Source organism: Orbilia oligospora, assembly GCF_000225545.1.
Source record: "Orbilia oligospora ATCC 24927 unplaced genomic scaffold scaffold00215, whole genome shotgun sequence".
Lineage (NCBI taxonomy): Eukaryota > Fungi > Ascomycota > Orbiliomycetes > Orbiliales > Orbiliaceae > Orbilia > Orbilia oligospora.
This window is the reverse complement of record NW_011645772.1, coordinates 136,254-154,860: the sequence shown is the minus strand read 5'-3', so window position 1 is coordinate 154,860 and position 18,607 is coordinate 136,254. Positions and strand designations below refer to the sequence as shown.

General features: G+C 44.3%; 5 protein-coding genes across 5 annotated transcripts; 2 read left to right on the top strand and 3 right to left on the bottom strand.

Annotated features, from left to right (window-relative positions):
- Window positions 1-2,560: 2,560 nt before the first annotated feature.
- Window positions 2,561-4,948, top strand: AOL_s00215g43 (uncharacterized protein; the record flags this gene model as incomplete). Its single annotated transcript, XM_011129245.1, has 4 exons — window positions 2,561-2,660; window positions 2,761-3,301; window positions 3,361-4,630; window positions 4,700-4,948. 4 exons carry the CDS (start codon window positions 2,561-2,563, stop codon window positions 4,946-4,948), a joined length of 2,160 nt encoding a protein of 719 aa, XP_011127547.1.
- A 2,089-nt stretch (window positions 4,949-7,037) lies between these two features.
- Window positions 7,038-7,469, top strand: AOL_s00215g42 (uncharacterized protein; the record flags this gene model as incomplete). Its single annotated transcript, XM_011129244.1, has 1 exon — window positions 7,038-7,469. The coding sequence occupies one exon, from the start codon at window positions 7,038-7,040 to the stop codon at window positions 7,467-7,469; it is 432 nt and encodes a 143-aa protein (XP_011127546.1).
- Window positions 7,470-8,233: 764 nt separating this feature from the next.
- AOL_s00215g41 (uncharacterized protein) lies at window positions 8,234-9,535 on the bottom strand (the record flags this gene model as incomplete). The annotated part of the gene is made up of 2 exons (XM_011129243.1): window positions 8,234-8,996; window positions 9,063-9,535. The coding sequence occupies 2 exons, from the start codon at window positions 9,533-9,535 to the stop codon at window positions 8,234-8,236; spliced, it is 1,236 nt and encodes a 411-aa protein (XP_011127545.1).
- A 762-nt stretch (window positions 9,536-10,297) lies between these two features.
- AOL_s00215g40 (uncharacterized protein) lies at window positions 10,298-11,222 on the bottom strand (the record flags this gene model as incomplete). The annotated part of the gene is made up of 3 exons (XM_011129242.1): window positions 10,298-10,660; window positions 10,785-11,068; window positions 11,156-11,222. The coding sequence occupies 3 exons, from the start codon at window positions 11,220-11,222 to the stop codon at window positions 10,298-10,300; spliced, it is 714 nt and encodes a 237-aa protein (XP_011127544.1).
- Window positions 11,223-12,661: 1,439 nt separating this feature from the next.
- On the bottom strand, window positions 12,662-16,526 carry AOL_s00215g39 (uncharacterized protein; the record flags this gene model as incomplete). Its single annotated transcript, XM_011129241.1, has 14 exons — window positions 12,662-12,843; window positions 12,937-12,994; window positions 13,053-13,587; window positions 13,659-13,870; window positions 13,935-14,233; window positions 14,324-14,946; window positions 15,013-15,118; window positions 15,191-15,376; window positions 15,445-15,495; window positions 15,570-15,711; window positions 15,781-15,934; window positions 15,997-16,016; window positions 16,070-16,348; window positions 16,416-16,526. 14 exons carry the CDS (start codon window positions 16,524-16,526, stop codon window positions 12,662-12,664), a joined length of 2,958 nt encoding a protein of 985 aa, XP_011127543.1.
- Window positions 16,527-18,607: the final 2,081 nt, after the last annotated feature.

Genomic DNA, 18,607 nt, shown 5'->3' with positions numbered 1-18,607 from the left:
TAGATATTACTCTATATAGAAAATATTTGGGGTATCAGTTTCGCAACTCTTTACATCATAGATTTGTATCTCAGCCTTTGTAAATTTAAGTGGTTACTGATCAATCAGCGACGTCAGCTTTCGTATTCAGCTCCGATTTTCGCCGGAGACACAGGAGTTTTTCTAACTATGTACCATGTATACCGAGGGGGGTTATGCTTTTTGTACCGGCCTCTACCAGTCCCCTCGAAGGGAGTTAATGTGTTAGTTGACCGATAATCAGAATTCAAATGACAACATAAAATCTATTTGGAAGTCCGCCGGCGAGGTATTGCTTGCAGAACAAATGCATATATAAATATACCGAGTATTGGAGATTTAAACTCCGCGGACCTTTATAGCTTGGACATTCAGTCCTACGGATTCACGAGGGTGAGGAATCCTGCCTCGATTAAGGCTTCCTGCTCATCAGGAAACCGTAAACCGTAAAACTCAAGTATAGTTATATATACCTAGGTAATTATACAAACTAGCATAAAAAGCTATACCGAGCGATCCTTCACTAGATTTAAGACTCGCACCTCCTTTGTTTCGCATATGGGCTTGTATGCTCGACTATCCTTGAGAACTCAAATATTTAAGGATCTGTATAGTTTGAAGGGACCGAGCAAAAATTGTATATAGCTGAAAAGTAGAGGGTTGACTTGTGATCAGACTATCACAAGCAACAGTAATAACGGGTAATTCCAGGTCTGCCTTTGGCCCGATTTGTGAAAATTCCTGAAGATCTCTTCACCGTGCATAGTTCTTCGGCTGCTGAAGCAGGCAAGCTGGAAAATATGAACTTACGTCCTTTAAGTTTGAAGCGAACTTGAGGCTGGATGTGAGCTTATATCCGTTGTAGCACAATATGTATGCGTACCAAGCCCTAAACCTCGACTTGAGGGATTAAACGAGAGCCGTGCCCGCATATATCATAAATCACTATAATGTAACTAACAATGATTAAAATTTTTGATTCTCAATTTCTTCGCCTATTTTAACGGTATTTGGATTCCTCAAGATGGTAGATTCAGGAGACTGCAGCTCGGCCAAGATCGTAGATTAGCCGCACGTGTAGGTTGTTCGCTATTCCGTTCCCTGCCCTGCATTTGAAAACACCCGAGCCTCCCTTCTGCGAAGCGATTCGGAATCTGAAAATATCCTGTCGCACGATTTGGAGTTAATATGGCTAGGCTATAGGTCTGCATGCTCTCAGCTGCATCGAAAGTTCTAAGGCGCAGAAAATTGCATAGAAAGAACTCCTCCCCTTGCAACTGAAACTCTAGAACGCAGAAATAAGGTAAATTGATCCCGAAGATCCGACCAGGCTATTTTCCCGGGGGGCTCTCTCAATAAGAGGACGAAAAAGAGCACCCTGCGCTGTGCATGAAGCGCTACCAGAACGGGACGTTGGCAAAAGTGCGAAGGACCGTGTACATATATCGTTGCACAAGGATTGTGGTATAATATCACTCAACAACGCATAATTAGTTCGCTATTCTCACCCCCCCTTGACCTGCTTAGTTAACATACACTTAAGCTTATACCCGGTGGCATTCATATTCTGATCGCTAAAGCAAGGATGATTCACGATACTAGTATTATGGCGCTTTTATAGTCTAGAAAACGAGAGAAAGTACCTTGAAACATTTCTTGCGAGATGTTTCAACCAATAGCGCGATCCTATCCATCCGATTTCGTTCGATTTCCTTATCTGCGTCAACCTCAAAACTACGGTAATTCTGGGGGACATGGCCCTCCCGTATGCATGCTAAAAGCTTTCAGTTTACCCCGCAAGCAGCAAGCCTCGTCCCTTTCAGAATATTTCTAATTATGCATATATGCCTTATCACTTGCTTTTGATGAGACTGGGCAGGTATCCTCCTATACCCGAGATGAACTCCGTAGCACAATTCTCGCCAAGCTCTAAATTATAGACCAGGTTAAGCGAGGGAACTGTTGAAGCTTCAGCTAATCCTCATATCTACAGGATCAAAGGCGGTTGAATGTCCCTAAATGCCGCTTCATCGATGCCCCTATCGCATTACTCATGCAGGCCATACTAACGGCATCGGATATGTGATTGGTGCATTCTTGATGCTATCAATCGCCGACGATATGCCGTCATAGCCAAAGCGTTTTTTTTTTCAGCAGCTCAATCTCACTCCTCAGGTATCACAAACAATAGCCGTTGGGAAGTCTAGCTATACCTGAATAGCCTTGCGGGTTTGAAAGACCCTTCTCGATATGCGCCTAGAATAATACCATCCCGTCACACCGGCTTGTCGTACAAGGCTCAAAGATGGCCATGCCTGTACAGCTGTCGCGTGCGAATTTGTCAATTACGGTCAAGTCGCAATGGCCCTCCATGGTCCACCATGGTCCACTCCTAGGATGACCCCAAGATAAAAAGGCCACGATCCGCACGTCGATCCACTCTCATTTAGGCCTTTCAACGTCAGGCCAACGCAAATATCTTCCTTCATCCTCTTGAATCTAGTAGTAAACCTGCGGTTTGCAAGGTTAAACTCGTGACAAGATGGTTTCTTGTAACTGGGCGACTTCTGCCCTTCTTGCTCTACTATCTGTATCCTCTGCCGGAGTTCATGCTGCTCCTCAGAATTACCAACCCAATCCAGGTACGAACTTATCCCCTATTAATCTTGTTACGTTTATATGTGTATTACACCAGAATGTTATTTGCAAGAAGGCTAACTAATAGATTCCGACCTTCAATAGACCCCGTCAATGAGAAGAGACAAAAACTTCAGACTCTTGTCTCAGATCTTGTCCCGGTGACCCGTGTGCCAGTCACGTTTGTCACGATAAACACTGCCCGAACACTAGAACCAACTTTCACTCGAGTCCCAACGCTCAATACTTTCACTCGAGTCCCAACGCTCAATACTTTCCTCACTCTTGCCACAACTAGAATCCCAGTTACATTACAAACACTGCAGACAACTACTAGCTCAACCCTTCCAGTATATACGCCTCCAACTACTCCTCCATATGGATATACTCCACCGGGGACCACAACCACGAGCTCAAGCTCAAGAACAACAACAAGTAGCTCTAGGACTAGCAGTTCTGCCACTCCTACATATACGCCAGTTACTGGTGCAAACAATACTTGCTACAACCGTTTGAAGATAGATGTTCTCCAAAGAACGGATCCAGACCAATTTAACATGCTTCTGCTAGCATGGCAGAAGATTCAAACCAGCCCTGACTCAGATCCATTCAGTCATTACCAGCTCTCTGGTATTCATGGTGCTCCGTAAGACTTCTCTCTTATCATATATATAAAATGTATACCATACTTACAATAGTGTATAGATTTATCCCATGGCAGATGGGCCCTGGCTCGTACGACTACAGCCAAGGCTACTGTACTCATGGTAGTGCTTTGTTCACAACTTGGCATAGACCATACCTTCTGGCTTTGGAACAGTCCTTGTTCCATGCTGCCCACGCTATTGCCAATCAATTCGCTCCAGCTGCCGTCCGTACTCAGTACTTGAACGCTGCCGGACGTGTCCGACTTCCATACTGGGATTGGTCAGATCCTGTAACTCAGAGCTATCTCCCACCTATTACCATGCAGCAAACTGTTACGGTTACAAGGCCAGATGGCTCAGGCAACCCAGTTTCTGCATCTATTTCGAACCCAATCTTCGCTTATAACTTCCTCTCATCATCTTCTATTTCAGTTTTCGGGGCCCCATGGAACTCACGTCTCAGCACCCGCAGATATCCAGACGGCAGCTGGAACGATAGGTCGAATCTGGCTTCGAGTGCTATGCAATCCGGCTTTTCCACCCGTGTTACAAACACATACAATGCATTCCTTAGCACAACCTACAATGTATTCTCCAATCGGGTTGAAGGTGTTCACGATTCCATCCACGGAGCCGTTGGAGGTGGCGGCCACATGAGCTACGTCGCATACTCCGCATTCGACCCAATCTTCTGGCTCCACCACTGCAATGTCGATCGTTTGATGGCCATGTTCCAGGCTACCTCGCCAGGACTCTTCGTCACTCCAGCCTCCGCAGTTGGAACTTTCGCCCGTCCAGTCCCACCAAACACAATTGACGACGCCAGCACCGACCTTTTCCCCTTCCGCCGCGCTGACGGTTCTTGGTACAAGTCCAGCCATCTCAACCCTGTTAGCACCATCTGGGGAATGAGGTATGGATACCCCGAAGTTCCATGCAGCTACCAAACCCGCACACCGGCCGAACTCGACACCTTTACCACCAACCAAGTCAACACTCTTTACGGTAATGGACGTACCATTCCTGGAACTTCTCGCGAATGGAACGTTCGTCTTCTCATCGATCAAGCGGAAATTCCAGGCGGTTACGATATCTACGTTTATGGTGGTACTCGCCCACAAGACCCATATGCCGATCCATATGGCAAGGGATACGTTGGCAGCTTGAGCTCCATGAGCATGGGCTCTGTAGACCAATACAAGCAGTCTCGTATTCGATTCGTTGATATTTCGCTTAACTCCTACCTTAAGGAATATGGATACGGTCAAGCTGATCCATACAAGATCACTGAATACATTAGGAGGGACCTCACCTACACTATCATTGCCGTATGTTTAACTATATCCGAATTTCATTGATGATAACTTCTTACTAACGGTATCTTTTCTTATATATAGAACGGAAAGCCGTGCTATTTCCAGGATCTCTACACCGCTAGGTATGCAGTATACTCCAGAGACGTCTATGACAGCGGCAAGAGTGACGTCCTCCCATACTACACCTCGGATCCATACTACCATACCAATGTCACTGAGGGTTATCCTGGCGGCATTAAGTATCTTGACGAAATTCTCTACCCAGTCAAGGTTGACGGAACTCGCGAGGTTCCATGGGCCGAGAACAACTCTACAAGAATTCAGACTTAAATAGGGGTTCCATAAAAAATTGTAAATATGTCTACATTCTTATTGTTATGATCTTTCATAATTATATATATATTATTGGAAAAATTACTTCAATATGCTGGGATGGATCTATATCTCCGTTTTTGGAGGGGCCGGGTTTGAAGGGGAAATACATTTTTGTATTCGATTCATAGTGTACTGAGAAAAAGCTTTTTTTGCAAAAGAAATTTGATTTAATCTCCATCACGATCAATGATCAGCCAAACGCCCAACCATAAAGAACCAGCTAATACCAAAGAAAATTGATTACGCGTACAAATTATTCTCAATAGTAAAAAAATACACCATTCGATCGTGGATTTTAACACCCTAATCAAAAAAAAAGTATTTGCTTGTGTTGTCCTGTTGCAAAAACTCATTAGGGCAACTTGGGCTTGCTGCACCTTGTCTTCCGAACTTCATGCAATCCTGCATTATTCCTTGAGCTCTAGAGCACTCTCCGTTATCCGAACGTCCATGTGGGCCTGTGGGGTTATACTCGACCCATACGACCTGCTTCTACATACATCTCCTCAAATGTCTGAGTTATTTTAGATAGTCAAGAGCCTCGGCGTTGGCTGTTTTTGAGCTCTTCCTCGCGAAAAACTCACTCTAAACTCTCGATTTCATGTTTCGTGATAGCTAAAAAGGAAAATAACCTGGTATGCTTCGGCCAAGCTCAATAAGCTTCAAAATTGAGCATTAGCGATGTTGCATTCTTCCGTCACCCATAGATCGGTTGATTGAGCCGAATTCAACTACTCAAAACCGAAATTTTGTAGAAAGTTAATTATGGGTATTTCGAATTGTATTGAACGGTTTGAGAGAAGAAGGAAAAACCCAGAAAAGTTGGTCTCGTAAACCAGACAACACACGTCTGGACTTCTATGAATACAACCAATATTTGGCGTTTTTCTATAAAACTTCATAATAGAATATAAGATAACAAAAGACAGCTATAACATAACATCATCAACGGACTTTCTCCAACGTTGTGATTCTAGTTAAAATTTAGTGCCGAATTCCGAGCTTGGCATTTGCGGGCTTGCGTAACCCTCTGTCCACCGATTACTTTATACGGCCCAACCTCAGAATTGCCCATCGCGGAACGGGAAGCTATAGCCAAGTTCTGGCTCGGTGGCTTCTTAGCAAGCTCCATGGCCATCGTTTGAACTCCGCCAAGCCACAACCAAATAAAACACCGAACCCATCTCGCAATTGTTGTCAAATAAGGTACAATGATATTTTTTTTCTCTCTTAGGTACAAGCTGTCATGATCTTAACTTAGATCGAGACCGCCGTTAAGTTCTATATTCTTTGGAACTAGCAAAGAGAAAGATTACGTACCCCAGGTGGAGACCCTATAAACGTCCGATTAACCACTACCGAGGATCGTCTTGCCTCTTTCCCTCTTCGCGACGTGATCATATCGATATCGATTGGAAAATGGAGTCTGGCGTGATGGACCAAAAAAGGGAAAAAAGGAAAAGGCCGTGAGCGCCCCCTCCGGAGTTCGAGTTTCCTAACACACACCCGTGCCACTTATTTCGCACGCCAAAGGGCACATCGCATCGACATATCACAATTAAATTTTACTATGGGTCTTTTGGTGCCGTTATCTGATCCGGCCTACTCGTCGAATGAGCTTTCACCGCTTCTTTGGTGTCGGCTGCTCGAATCCGGTCATTCTTCCGACAACTGTAGGCGGGGTGCATGAGTTATGCTGCAAGCCCTTCGACTAGCTACCCTACTTTGTCTGCCCTTACTCGATTACTCGAATTCGAATCTGTCGCTAGTACGACTATCACGACAACATATACTATATTGGCGAATATCATCGTGAAGACTTCCTCGTCTATAAATACACAGCGATCCCACCCCCGAAAATGTATTCTTCTTTCTTACCACCATCAAGCAAGCAATCAAGCTTTCTCTTGTCTCTCCTTCTAGATCTTCCAGTCACTCTCTAAAACGAACACTTTCGTTCTTTACATTCTTTTTCCCAAAAAGACTTCCAAACGAAAAGCTCAAGTTTTAAGCCACTCTTTCCAACCACAAAAAGAACTTCAAAATGCAACTCACCAACATCCTCGTTTTCCTCACCGCCGCTTTGTCGGTTGCCGCTCTCCCATACCCAGAAGACGGCGAAAAGGCCACTGCTGTCCGCCCAGCGCGCCCAACGGGCTCCGGTCACGTTCGTGGCGCATGGAAGGGTAAGGAAGGCTGGAAGAAGGGTGAGAAGCCAGCCGGTACCTGGGTCCGAGGACCACGCCCATCTGGCGTATCAAAAGACGGCAAGGGACCATGGGCCGGCAAGCGCCCACCACCAAAGGACGGAAAGAGGCCAGAGAGGAAGAAGCCAGCGGCGAAGACTGAGGAGAAGACTGAGGAGAAGGCCGAGGAAAAGGCTGAAGAAAAGGCCGAAGAGAAGGCCGAGGAGAAGGCCGAAGAGAAGACCGAAGAAACGACCGAGGAGAAGACCGAGGATGCCGCTGCAGAGTAAAGTAAGTAACCTGGTTTGAAATTCCACGGCTCTGGAATTGATATCAATAAGATGCTAACATCAAACTGCCTAGTTATCGATCGTGCCAACGATTTTTTACAATCTTGACGACCTTTAAACTTACGATTTACGACAATTTATGACAGCTTCATGGCAAACGAAATTACGAGAAAATGACAGCGACAATGATGAGGTTTTTGCATCTTTTTAGTTCTTTTTGCAGGGGATGGTTTGGTGACATTAGACTTGACTTTTGAATTTTTCTTCCATTTCTTTTTTATATGTATCTAGATCTAGATCGAAAACAATGGAATTCAAGTGATTGGATTGCACAAAAAAAAGGACCTTACCTTGAAATTTAGTATATCATAAAAAATGTGAGGGACTCAAACAGCGCAACTTTCGAAGTTGGTATTTGCGTTGTTTTTGTGTTCAGGGCGATCTGTAACAGCCTGGGAAATAAGGATTGATGATCCGTTGCACAAGATTTTCAAGGATGTTGACAAGCCAAAAACATGGGTCTGAATTCCGAGGCTCTGCCGCATATGTTAGAACAGCTAAGACTATCCTATTGGGGTGCCACTGGTCCTATCGGGTTTGATATTGTAAGTGGAATGCGTAACATGATTAAGTGCCTCCTAGATTCACGCGAAAACGACTAACGCTATTAAATTCCTAACAAAATGTTCGCCACGAGCCGTTGTACGCCGGATATATGATTGCAGGAAACATTAAGACTTTTGTAGCTTATGAAGGTCCACCTGTTACTCGCTCTCCATTTCATCGTCTTCCTCGTCGTCCTCTTCTTCAGCTTCGTCATTTGAGTCTGAGACCCGGTTCTCGCCTTCCTCCTCATCGTCTTCATTCTGCTCATCATGTGAATCCGGAACTCTCTCTTCTTCGTCTCCAGAGCCCTCGCCATATGGAATCTCTTCCTCCTTGATCACAGGTTTCGGCTTCCTCTTCTTCTTCGAATGTGATACAACAACTTCTTCGTCTTCAGACTCGTCATTCCCAGCTCCAGCTATAACAGCCCGTTGCTCTGCCAAATCTCTTTCCCGAGCTTTTGCTTCTGCCAACCGCTTCGTGAGTGCGTCTGGTTTTAGATCTTTAACATTAATCAGTTTCCCACATCCCGGAGTAGGACAAGTATTTTCCTTCTTTAGCTGCTTGTAATTTCTCAACACCTCTACCAAGGCTTCTTTCTCGAAAACGTGCCCACAGCTCGCTTTCACCGGATCCTTGAAAAGTTGCATGGTGAGAGGGCACTTTAAGTTTCGTGTGACGGCTACAGCTTGGATACCATCGTCGGAGTCGTCATCATCTTCGTTGGCCATTTCAATATCCTGCTCGACATCTTCACCCTCTGATTCCGATACCGGCTCTTCATCTGAAATTTGAGCTTCACCATCACACACAAACATTGGAGTCTTAAACCAATCTTTCTTTTGTGGTTGTGGAGCGGTAGGTTTGGCAAGGCCGTGGACTAAAGATCGTAGTTCGATATATTCCGCCGAATTTCCATACCTAAATAACACCAAAAAGTTAGAAAAATCTAGCACGGTCCATTTAGTAATCTTAATAAGACCATACCTATCCTTCAAATCTCTTCTTCGGTAAGCTCTACCCCCCCTCTTCATCTGGTTCAAAAATTCCTCAACAGGCTGCACCCCATCATTGTTCCCTCTATTCTTCTCAGCCTCACTAATATCCTGAAGAACAGTCTTCATCATCTTCAACTGTTCATCCACATCCACCAAACCCCTAATATTCCTTTCAACCCTCACACCAAGTTCCGCTATCTTCTGTTCCGTTTCTTCATCTCTTTCTAAATTCTGTTCGAAAACTCTCTGTCGTCGGCTCTCTGCAAATTTACTGGACGAATCTCGGAGTGCTTCTGTGGCATCTTTGATCCAACGATGGAGGCTTTGAGGAGGTAATCTGGCATGGAGAGCTCGTAGGTCTCCGGAGCAGGATTGGTGGATTGGAAGGACGCAGGAGATGTGGTCTGGTAATGGAGCACGTTTGACGCGACGTGGGGCATCTTGACGACGATGAGGCGGCATTTCCTCGGCGTAGATCTAATGGAGGTATTCAAAAGGTGACTGATGCTAGTAGCTGCGATTTTAGAAACCTAGTTAATTTTGCAACTATTTGTAGCTCTGTATAAGCTTGTTTGGTGGCATAATTCTGTGATGGTGTTGAGAAAAAGTTTGAGGGTGATGCATGGTGATGGTGGAGCTCTGGGTAGACGCGACTGAATTAGCTGGGATGACCAGCTCCGTCTTTGTCACGGCCGCAATGCGGCACAGCCGACAGACAACACAAAGGAAAGTAACAATCTCCAAAGCCCCGATTCGGCAGATATGTTTCACACTGGACTACATACCACGCTAGGAAGGAACATTGATTAAAGTAGATACCTAAATAGATACTAAGTTCTTAGGTAAATAGTAGAAGAAATAAAACTCTTGAAGCTCGTATTAAGTATATTCACAAGTAAAAGATCGAGCGACGACAACCTGGTAACCAATAGTCCAAAATTTAAGAAAAAATAACCCAAGGTAGTTCGCCCAGTTCACAAAACAGTATGCGCATAAGAGGAAACAAGTCAAAAGCGATATCCTCCGCTTGTTTACCAATCCAAGAAATGTAGAAACACATGGCCTATAGTAAGTACTTAGTAAGTAGCAGGAGTATATCTAACTCCGTGTCCTAGTCCATACGATGGCCGTATTTTATTATAACCAAACCTTTGTTTTTGCTTGCTTGCTGCTGCTACATATTCAAATCGTGATGATTCCTCAAGACGATTTGAATGTTACAATTCAAGCAGTCTTGTCCCAAGCAGCCATACATCCAAGAACACTGCTAACGGTACCGGCCAATCCGACAAAGCCGTCATCTAGGTTGTTGAATCCGTAGGTGCTCAGAGCATAACCTGGGATGGTGATATCACAGATATCGCTAAGAAGCTGCTTCTTAACGGCCTTCTGGTCCTTAACCAACTTCTTCTCCTCGAGCGAATGCTCGGCCTCCTGCTTGTTCAAGGATGCATGCCTCTCAGCAATTCGCTTGAGAGTATATACGGAAGATGCGATGGAGAAAACAAGTCCGGTAAACCAGAACTTGTTTGCAGTATCGGACAGTCGCTTAGGATTGGTGATTTTAAAAATACCCGAGGAGTCGAGCTGCAGATTGTGGTACCATTCTCGTTAGCGAAAGAAATTCCCCGTTCGGCCGGGAGGGAAATAAGTAGTATAACCAGGGGAGGGAGAGACAAGGGAAGGAAGTGGGGGAGAAAGAGTCACATACGTAGTGAATGCTATCCAATGTTAGGTAACCAGCGTATCCCAAATGTCGTCCGACTGCGGCATATTTGAGAACTGGATCAACGGCCTTCTCATCGTAGGCAAGGCTAGCAGATTTGAAGCTCTCGACGTTCTTTCCCACACGCATGAGCTTTCGGGTCATCCCGAATTGCTTCTTGATGGCATCGAATGGAGCAATGATGGCAGGGCTGTAACCCTTCCGGTAGAGGTAAAAGGAGAGGAAACGGGAGATGTATTGGATCAATCGGAGGAGTTTGTCACGACCAACTGTTTTCGGATGATGGTTAGCGATCGATCGTACCTACGACTCCAGCAATTTCGAGCAGATAACGGGTGGAATGGGGGATATCTTACGGGTCGTAGACAGGAATTTGAGGAGATGGGAGATGGTGGGGTGGTATGTGAGGGCGTCGGCAACCATTGTGTCGTTGTTGTTGTCGTGTTGTGATGATGTTGGAGGGACGCGGGGAGTTTAGTTGCGAACTGTGCTGGGGAAAGTCCGGGGAGCGATCAATCGATGCAATATTAATTAATAGGGGATATCGATATCTCTTCGACAGTGTACAGGTACTACGGAGTACTGCTAGATCGAATGAATTCAAAAGATAAAGAATACAACTTCAAGAAAGAAGAACAAAATAGAATAGAACAGTCAGAATGAATTAAAATGAGAAAGAGAGGGAAATGAACGTGAAGAAACGGAGTCGCATGGAATTTGCGAAATCGCCAATCCAAGCAGGTCCGGGCCATTCAGGGCCAGTCCAGTCCAAATGCAACCGACAGCCTTCCTGTCACAGGTCAGCCGAGGCACAAATCTCCACCCCCGGATTTTTTGGACCGAAGGAACCTTTTCTTCTCCCACAATTGAAGTTAACCTACATGGTTAGCTTAAAAGTTGAGCTTGTATGTAAGTATGTAATTCCTATTCGCCAAAAGACCGTTTTCGGAGACCGGGTCAGATCAGTTTACCAGACATAGCTATAGGCTCGCATATATCAAATCAGAATTAATTCAAAAGCTACGTCGACGTCATAAGAGACCATATAGCCATTCGGTTCAAAAATGTAATGCATGACTGCATATTTCGAGGATCAATTAAGAGCTGTAACAATATCAGTGGTAGCTAAGATGAAGCTTTGGACGAAATAGTGGAGGGATGTACTGCTGTCTTGTGCTCACCAGCCGTGCCAGGTGCTAGCTTACGGGACCAACCGGCACTCAAAGACTAGCCCGATTGGAAGGCTTCTCGAATATGACCGTGAAAGCCGAATAGGAAGTGAGGCTCTTCCCTGCGTACCTAAAGTACTTGCTCAGGTCGGCAGTAGTTCCATTTGAAACGGCGTATAACCGGCAACTTCGGTCATTCAGATAACCAGCCAAGATACGTGGATTTTCGGGGGGGTCGTATGCATGAAAAGGTCTGTTGTCGGACTCTTCGAATCTTCCTAAGTTCACTATAAAGCCTTAAAAAGTTCGCTGGAGCCACCTATACGGGAAACGTGAAGAGAGACAAAGAAAAAAGAAAGATCAGTAGTACTAGTGCGGTAACTAAAAAATTAGGTCCTGAATGGTGAGCTGCCTTACAATTGGTGGCTGCCAATTGCACAAAACCCGACCTAAATATTTAAGTGGCGTCCCTTCTACTCGAGTTTTTATGATAGGTATACATATATGGTTAAGATAATATATACTTAAGTACTTAGGTAACCAGCTTGATATACACAATGAATTTTATCTAGATATTTTTCCCATCTTACAGGCACACAAAACCGCTAACTTAGGTGTATTTTGCCAAATTAAGCCCCATTATTGCAAAATGGGAATATCAGTACTATGCCGGTGCCATCCTTAAGGAGCCACCTAGTAAGAGCTAGGTCTAACAGTGTAATTTGGAGCGGGACTGTTCTTAACAGCTCCAACACCTCCTTCGACCTTATTTCTGACAACTAGGTCGATCGATTCGAGCGCAGCACCACCATCTTCGAGAGACCATAACGACAGAGCGAGAGTATTTTCTCCTTTATAGTTCAAGATACCTTGGGCTAGATTCGCGGGGAATATTAGTCTAGGTTCAATTTCTTTTCCTTTTTTTTTTTAAAAAAAAAAAAAAGAGGGAGAGCAGAGATAGCACTTACGAATTGGGAAAGACGTCTGAGGACCGATATCGTCGATATACTTGCCGAATTGCCATCCCTATAATCAACCGTTAGAAGAACAATTACTTCATCTTAAACCCTAATTTTATACTCACATTAACATAGATTTCAACCCTATAAGACTCCTTAACCTTATTTCCAAAATCAATAGAAATCGGATAATCAACTCCATCGGGAATGTTTAAATTAAACGTTGTCCTATAAAACTCGGCGCCAGGACCACTAATCCCCTTCAAAGGTGACTTGGAAGCCCACTTTGAATCATCAAATCCAGGCAAATGATATCCTTTCCGAATCGCGAAAAGTCCACCTTCGTTATACCCACCACGAGCCCAATCGACAAACTTCTCACCACCGAGGTTCCCGGTGAGTTTCCAGTGTTTGAGGGTTGGATTCGCACCGCCGAATGAGTAGTCACTCAAGCCACGGAATGATTTGAAGTTTTCTTCACCTCCAAACCAGTTCTGTTCCAGACCCATATGGTCTTGGAGGATTGTGATGACGTGGTTGCTATCTTTAGCCCAGGAGCTGAGGGTGTAGGTACCATTATGGGCGCTTGGGGCTGGGGCACCGGTGAAGGAGCCGAGATACTTATCGTTATCCCAGACGCTGTAGGCAAAGGCGTTTCCACTAGAAGAGATAAAATGTTAGATTGTTTTCTTTAAATATCATGAAATAGAATTCACTTCGATATAGCATACCCTTGGATCGAAAGATTGAATTCACTCTCACCGCCAGCAGCTGTAAAATGACCTCTCCACAGAATATTTCCGGAATGGAAACCATAGTCACTTGCATACAAAACAACCGGTGTCAATGGCTTAATCTTATTTGTGGTGGAGGTATGGTCCGCAGTGACCCAGTTCGAATCATCGTAGCTGTTGGATACTTCTGGCAGGGTGTTGATATATTTCTGGAGAGAACCTTGCGTTAGAAACACCAGTTCTAGTTAAATTTAGGACACCGCTAATAATTACCCATTTCAAACGGGCGAGATCTGGGATGTCAACTCGAGGAGTAGTTGTTCTATATCGTCCTTCTTGTGTTCCATGTCTAGTAAGATCGGTGTCGATACGCTTGCCGTTCCATGTATAAGCTTGAGCTTTCTTTGGGGCAATGACCTCAAAGACAGTAGTTCCGTTTGTGTCACCAGTTAAAGCTAGAGTGTTTCCGGAGAACTTGGCGGTTCGGAGCAGATAGCCTCCCTTGATGATGACTGGGAGGTCATCTTTGAGGTTGACGTCGGGAACCCAGAAGTTGTAGGCGTTAACTCTGTCTGTTGGATTTTGGTCAATTAGCATATACTATTTCCTGAAAGCAATTCATGATTTCGCCGTGTGATATATATATTAATAGGAATGCATACCAACGACATAAAGGAGAATATCATCATCAAGAGCGACAACAGTCTCATGTCCGACGACAAATTGCAGTGTCAATGAACTGCTAGTTTGCTTGAAAGTCACTGTATTTGATTTTCCTCTTCGAACATCCACCTTACGGGCTGTATTTGTGAGAACTGAGATCTCACCGGATTCCCCAGTGTTGGCGTACAGCAAAAGCACGGTCTTGCCATCAATAACCTTCCATGTCAAGATTTCTAAAGTGGAATACAGAATATCAACAGGCCCTGCAGGATAATCCGTGACAAGGATTTTTGAATCATGAGCTGGAAGACTGAAAGCTGCGTTTCCAAGTTGAGGAACAGTAAGTTGTCCCGCACTTGTTTCGATATCGACCTTGAAAGCAGAATTTGTATTCTCGGAAGGCTTGCTTTGGCGGATGATATAGAATCGTTGTTTTTCACCAACTTCATCCCAGAGCTCTGTAATGGTTATGTTCGGGCCACTAGTAGGGAATTTTTGAACATTAACGGGAACAGATGTAAGGTATGCTGGGCTGACCATGAGGAAGTTGGCTTGGAGTTTGATTTCGTAGTATTTCTCGCGGAGGGTTCGGTCTTCAGCAATAGCAGCGGCATAGTCGTAGCTAAATTGAAGATATTATATTAGAAGAAATAGTATATATGTTGGTCGAGGGGAAATGATCACGTACGAAGAATAGCCACCAGGGTTCGTAAGATGGCCCCAGTTTGTTCCTCCAAAAATCATATAAATGTTCAAAAGATGCGTGGCCGAGGCATATGCATTCTTGTAGTAAACTAAAACACCGAATTTTCAGTTAAAAGTTCGATATAGGATATAACATCTTGAGATCAGCAGCATTTTCTTACCTCGGACCATCTCAGGTCCAATCAGTTTATAGCATTGTTCGAAACCAGCTCCTCCCCATGGATCAAAGGCTCCACCTTGATACTCCAGGATTGAATTTGGAGTATTCGGAGCAACATCTCTATGGGCCGCATAGAAATAATCTGGTGGATCCGGCCAGCTTGAAATCGGATTTGCACAGTCGAACCCTGATATTTTAGTTAGTCTCTTGATAAATTTCGAAGAAAATCCACTCGCATTTGGAATGTATAGTTACCAGCGGGGTAGTTATCGTAACCGTATACATCAACAGATGTGAAATGGCCGCCTACAAAATTAGAATCGTTATTAATATATATATAATTTACTCTTAAATCGACGGTCTGATTATGGCGAACTCACCAATCCAGGCATCATTAGAAACGGTTGGGACAACAATTCCTGCTTCGTCAAAGGCCTCTAGCAGCAATCGCTCATATTCGAGATCCTCCTGGGGGTTAAGGGTTCCATCCGGGTTCATGAAGCCAGAATACTCGTTTTCAGGCTACCAAAAAAAAAAAAGTTTCTTAGTATCAACTGAAGTTTAATGAAGGGAGAAGGTTCCAGGTAGTACCTGAGCAATGATGATTGGCCCACCATTCGTAATTTGATTCTTCGCAATAATCTTGCCCACGGAATTGATGTAGGGTTGCCATGCAGCCGTATAATTGGCATTCGAATTCCTCCATTGGCCTTCAACTCTAGCACCCCATCCGGGAAGGCCACCACTGAATTGCAGTTAGCATCTAAACAAACTAAAACCAATTGCCGAATCACTCCAAATACATACCCTGCAGATTCAGCATTGATCTAGGCAATATAATTAGCAATCGACTAGCCAAAGGGAAAATATTCCAACATACATATGGCCCAGGTCTAGCAATAACCCACAACCCAGCAGCTTTAGCAGCGTCAAAGAATGGTTGCAAATTGAAAACACCATCCCAATTGAACTTTCCCCTCTCATACTCTACAACACCCCAATGGACGTATATCGATACCGCATTGAACCCCAACGCCTTGATCTTTTGGAGGACGTCGAGGTGTAGATCCTGAACTGGGTTACGGAATGGATGAACTTCACCGCTATAGATCAATACACGCTCGCCATTGACGAAGAAAGAGTATTTATCCCAGGTGACCTAGGGAATCATATCTAGTTAGAGGAAAAGATCTGTTTTCGATGGTACAAGTAGACTCTACACCTACAATGTCTTGATCGCCTGATCGTTTAACCTTAAGGCCTGTCGGTGATTCTTGAGGTATGACAGCAGCTTGTGCTACCGCAGCAAATAATGCGATTTTGCTGAATGAAACCATCCTTGTAGCAGATAATCTTCCAGGGTCAAGCTCGAGGTACCAATTCCCTGGTCGTCAGAAAGGATCTTTCTCTCTTCCAACATATCTCAGGGCGGAACAGTATTGCCTTTATATATATTGACGATCAATCAGTAGCTACTAAACTATAGCCTCATCATTACCTTCTCATCACAAATAATGATCTGCGGTGTAGGCAGGTACCTGGTTATGCGTCGGATCAATGTAGTGCAGCTCCAACTACATGGATTCAGGATTAATCTGCAAGCAAGCATCTTGAAGATTTGCCAGAGTTTCTCCGTCGTACATACATGCGTCGGTCGTCAATTTCCCTATAACTGGCAAAACCTCGAGGATTATCACAAGCTTCGGCTAATTTCAAGTAGAAGGAGGTTAAATGCGGAGAACCAGGCTTAATAGCGAATTTGAATGTTACAGACATCGGAGAAGCTAAGTGGGCTTTTTTGGTTGCGTAGTAGGCTAGTTCGTTCCCTGGTACGAAATCATGCAATACCTTGGATCGACTCAATTGATGCGCCATATTTTCGGATAACTATTGGCGACATTCGAAAGCGAGGGTAACGAATTTAGGACCTAAGGTAGCGACCTGCCTGGTGCCTGCATACAGGAACAATTTCTCCACGAAAGCTTTCGATTTCCCTGGTTACTATTAGCCTGTTATCGGTCGGACTACAAGCTTCCGCTATGTTGTTTCATGCAAGGGAGCAATTCTAGGAAGCTGGTGTTTCGGTCTACAATTTCAACCATGGATATCCGTTAGCCTTGATCAAAGGGATGGTATCATCTAACAAGCTTAAATTGCTACGCAGCCACGATTTTGAGTCGACTCTATCTATATACAAGACGCTAGCTAGTTGAAATTTCACGGGTATTAGACTCAATTGTCTAAACGGTTTAACCCTATAACGGGTGTGACTACATCTAAGATTCAACATTCTCTATGGATCACAATTCGGAACATGGCGTTGAATATAGCCATGACAGTCGGATTTACGGATTTTGCAAGCCTTTTTTTTATATCATGCGATAGAACCAAATACCGCCTAGGTATAATACTGTAAAACATTAACATACTGCTGTGGAAATTTTCCGGTTCGAATGGAATTCATAACTGGTTTGATTCCGGGCTGATACCTCCGCTCACAAAACGGACTGACAAAGTCCGAATCAAACCAATGCCAGTTCATATCGATTTCAAATGTGATAGTGGGTCGGCCGGTTATGGCTGGCGGGAGGCTTTCAGGCAAACCGGTTCGTCTGGCTAAAATCAATTTTACCACAGGTAAACTTGACGACATCTTAGCTTTCGGGCTCGCATAAAAGCGGAGAGAAGTAGCTTGTCACGACGCCGAGAAGTCTTAGTTAAATCGCACTTCTCTGCATTCTTAGGCTTTCATATCCGTCTCGAGCTTGGTTCAGGCTACTCGACCGAAAGTTTGAACCTTCCCAGCCCTTTCCCCAACACAACTGTCAAACTTGCAAAAGCCCGAATTCGCGAACCTTTTGTAATGTTACTACATGGTAGTAATTTGCATTAGTTGTTCTCAGAAATTTCGAGGTCAATGCTAAATATTTCTCTTTGGATCCATGGATCGTGCCCCTTTTCGCTCTTCTTTTTTTTTTGGGTCCGGTATCGTTGGTGGTCTGTATCGATCTTGTACTCAGCTGAATTTAAATACGCAAAGTTGACTGGTCCAAGGCACCCCCAATTTTACAACATGGAATATCGTCCAAAAGTGTTGTGAGAAACCTAGTTTGAGACAAAGTATATACCTTCATGCCGAGTCATACCAAGGCTACTTCATTCCAAGATTGGCGGTCCCCCAAACACTCAAGATCTCTTCAACGGAGAGAAACGTAACGCCTTCATTGGTCCTGGTGAAGCAGATTACCGAATATAAAACTGAGTTTTGCGGACAAAATCCCTGAGAATAACTATACCCAATCTATACCAAATCACATGTAATTGAAAAAGAATTGGGTTGGGTGGTAGTGGCGGCTGGTGGCTGGTGGGGTGGTCCCGTAGTGCCTTTTGATGGTTATATCTATTGACCGAACGAGAT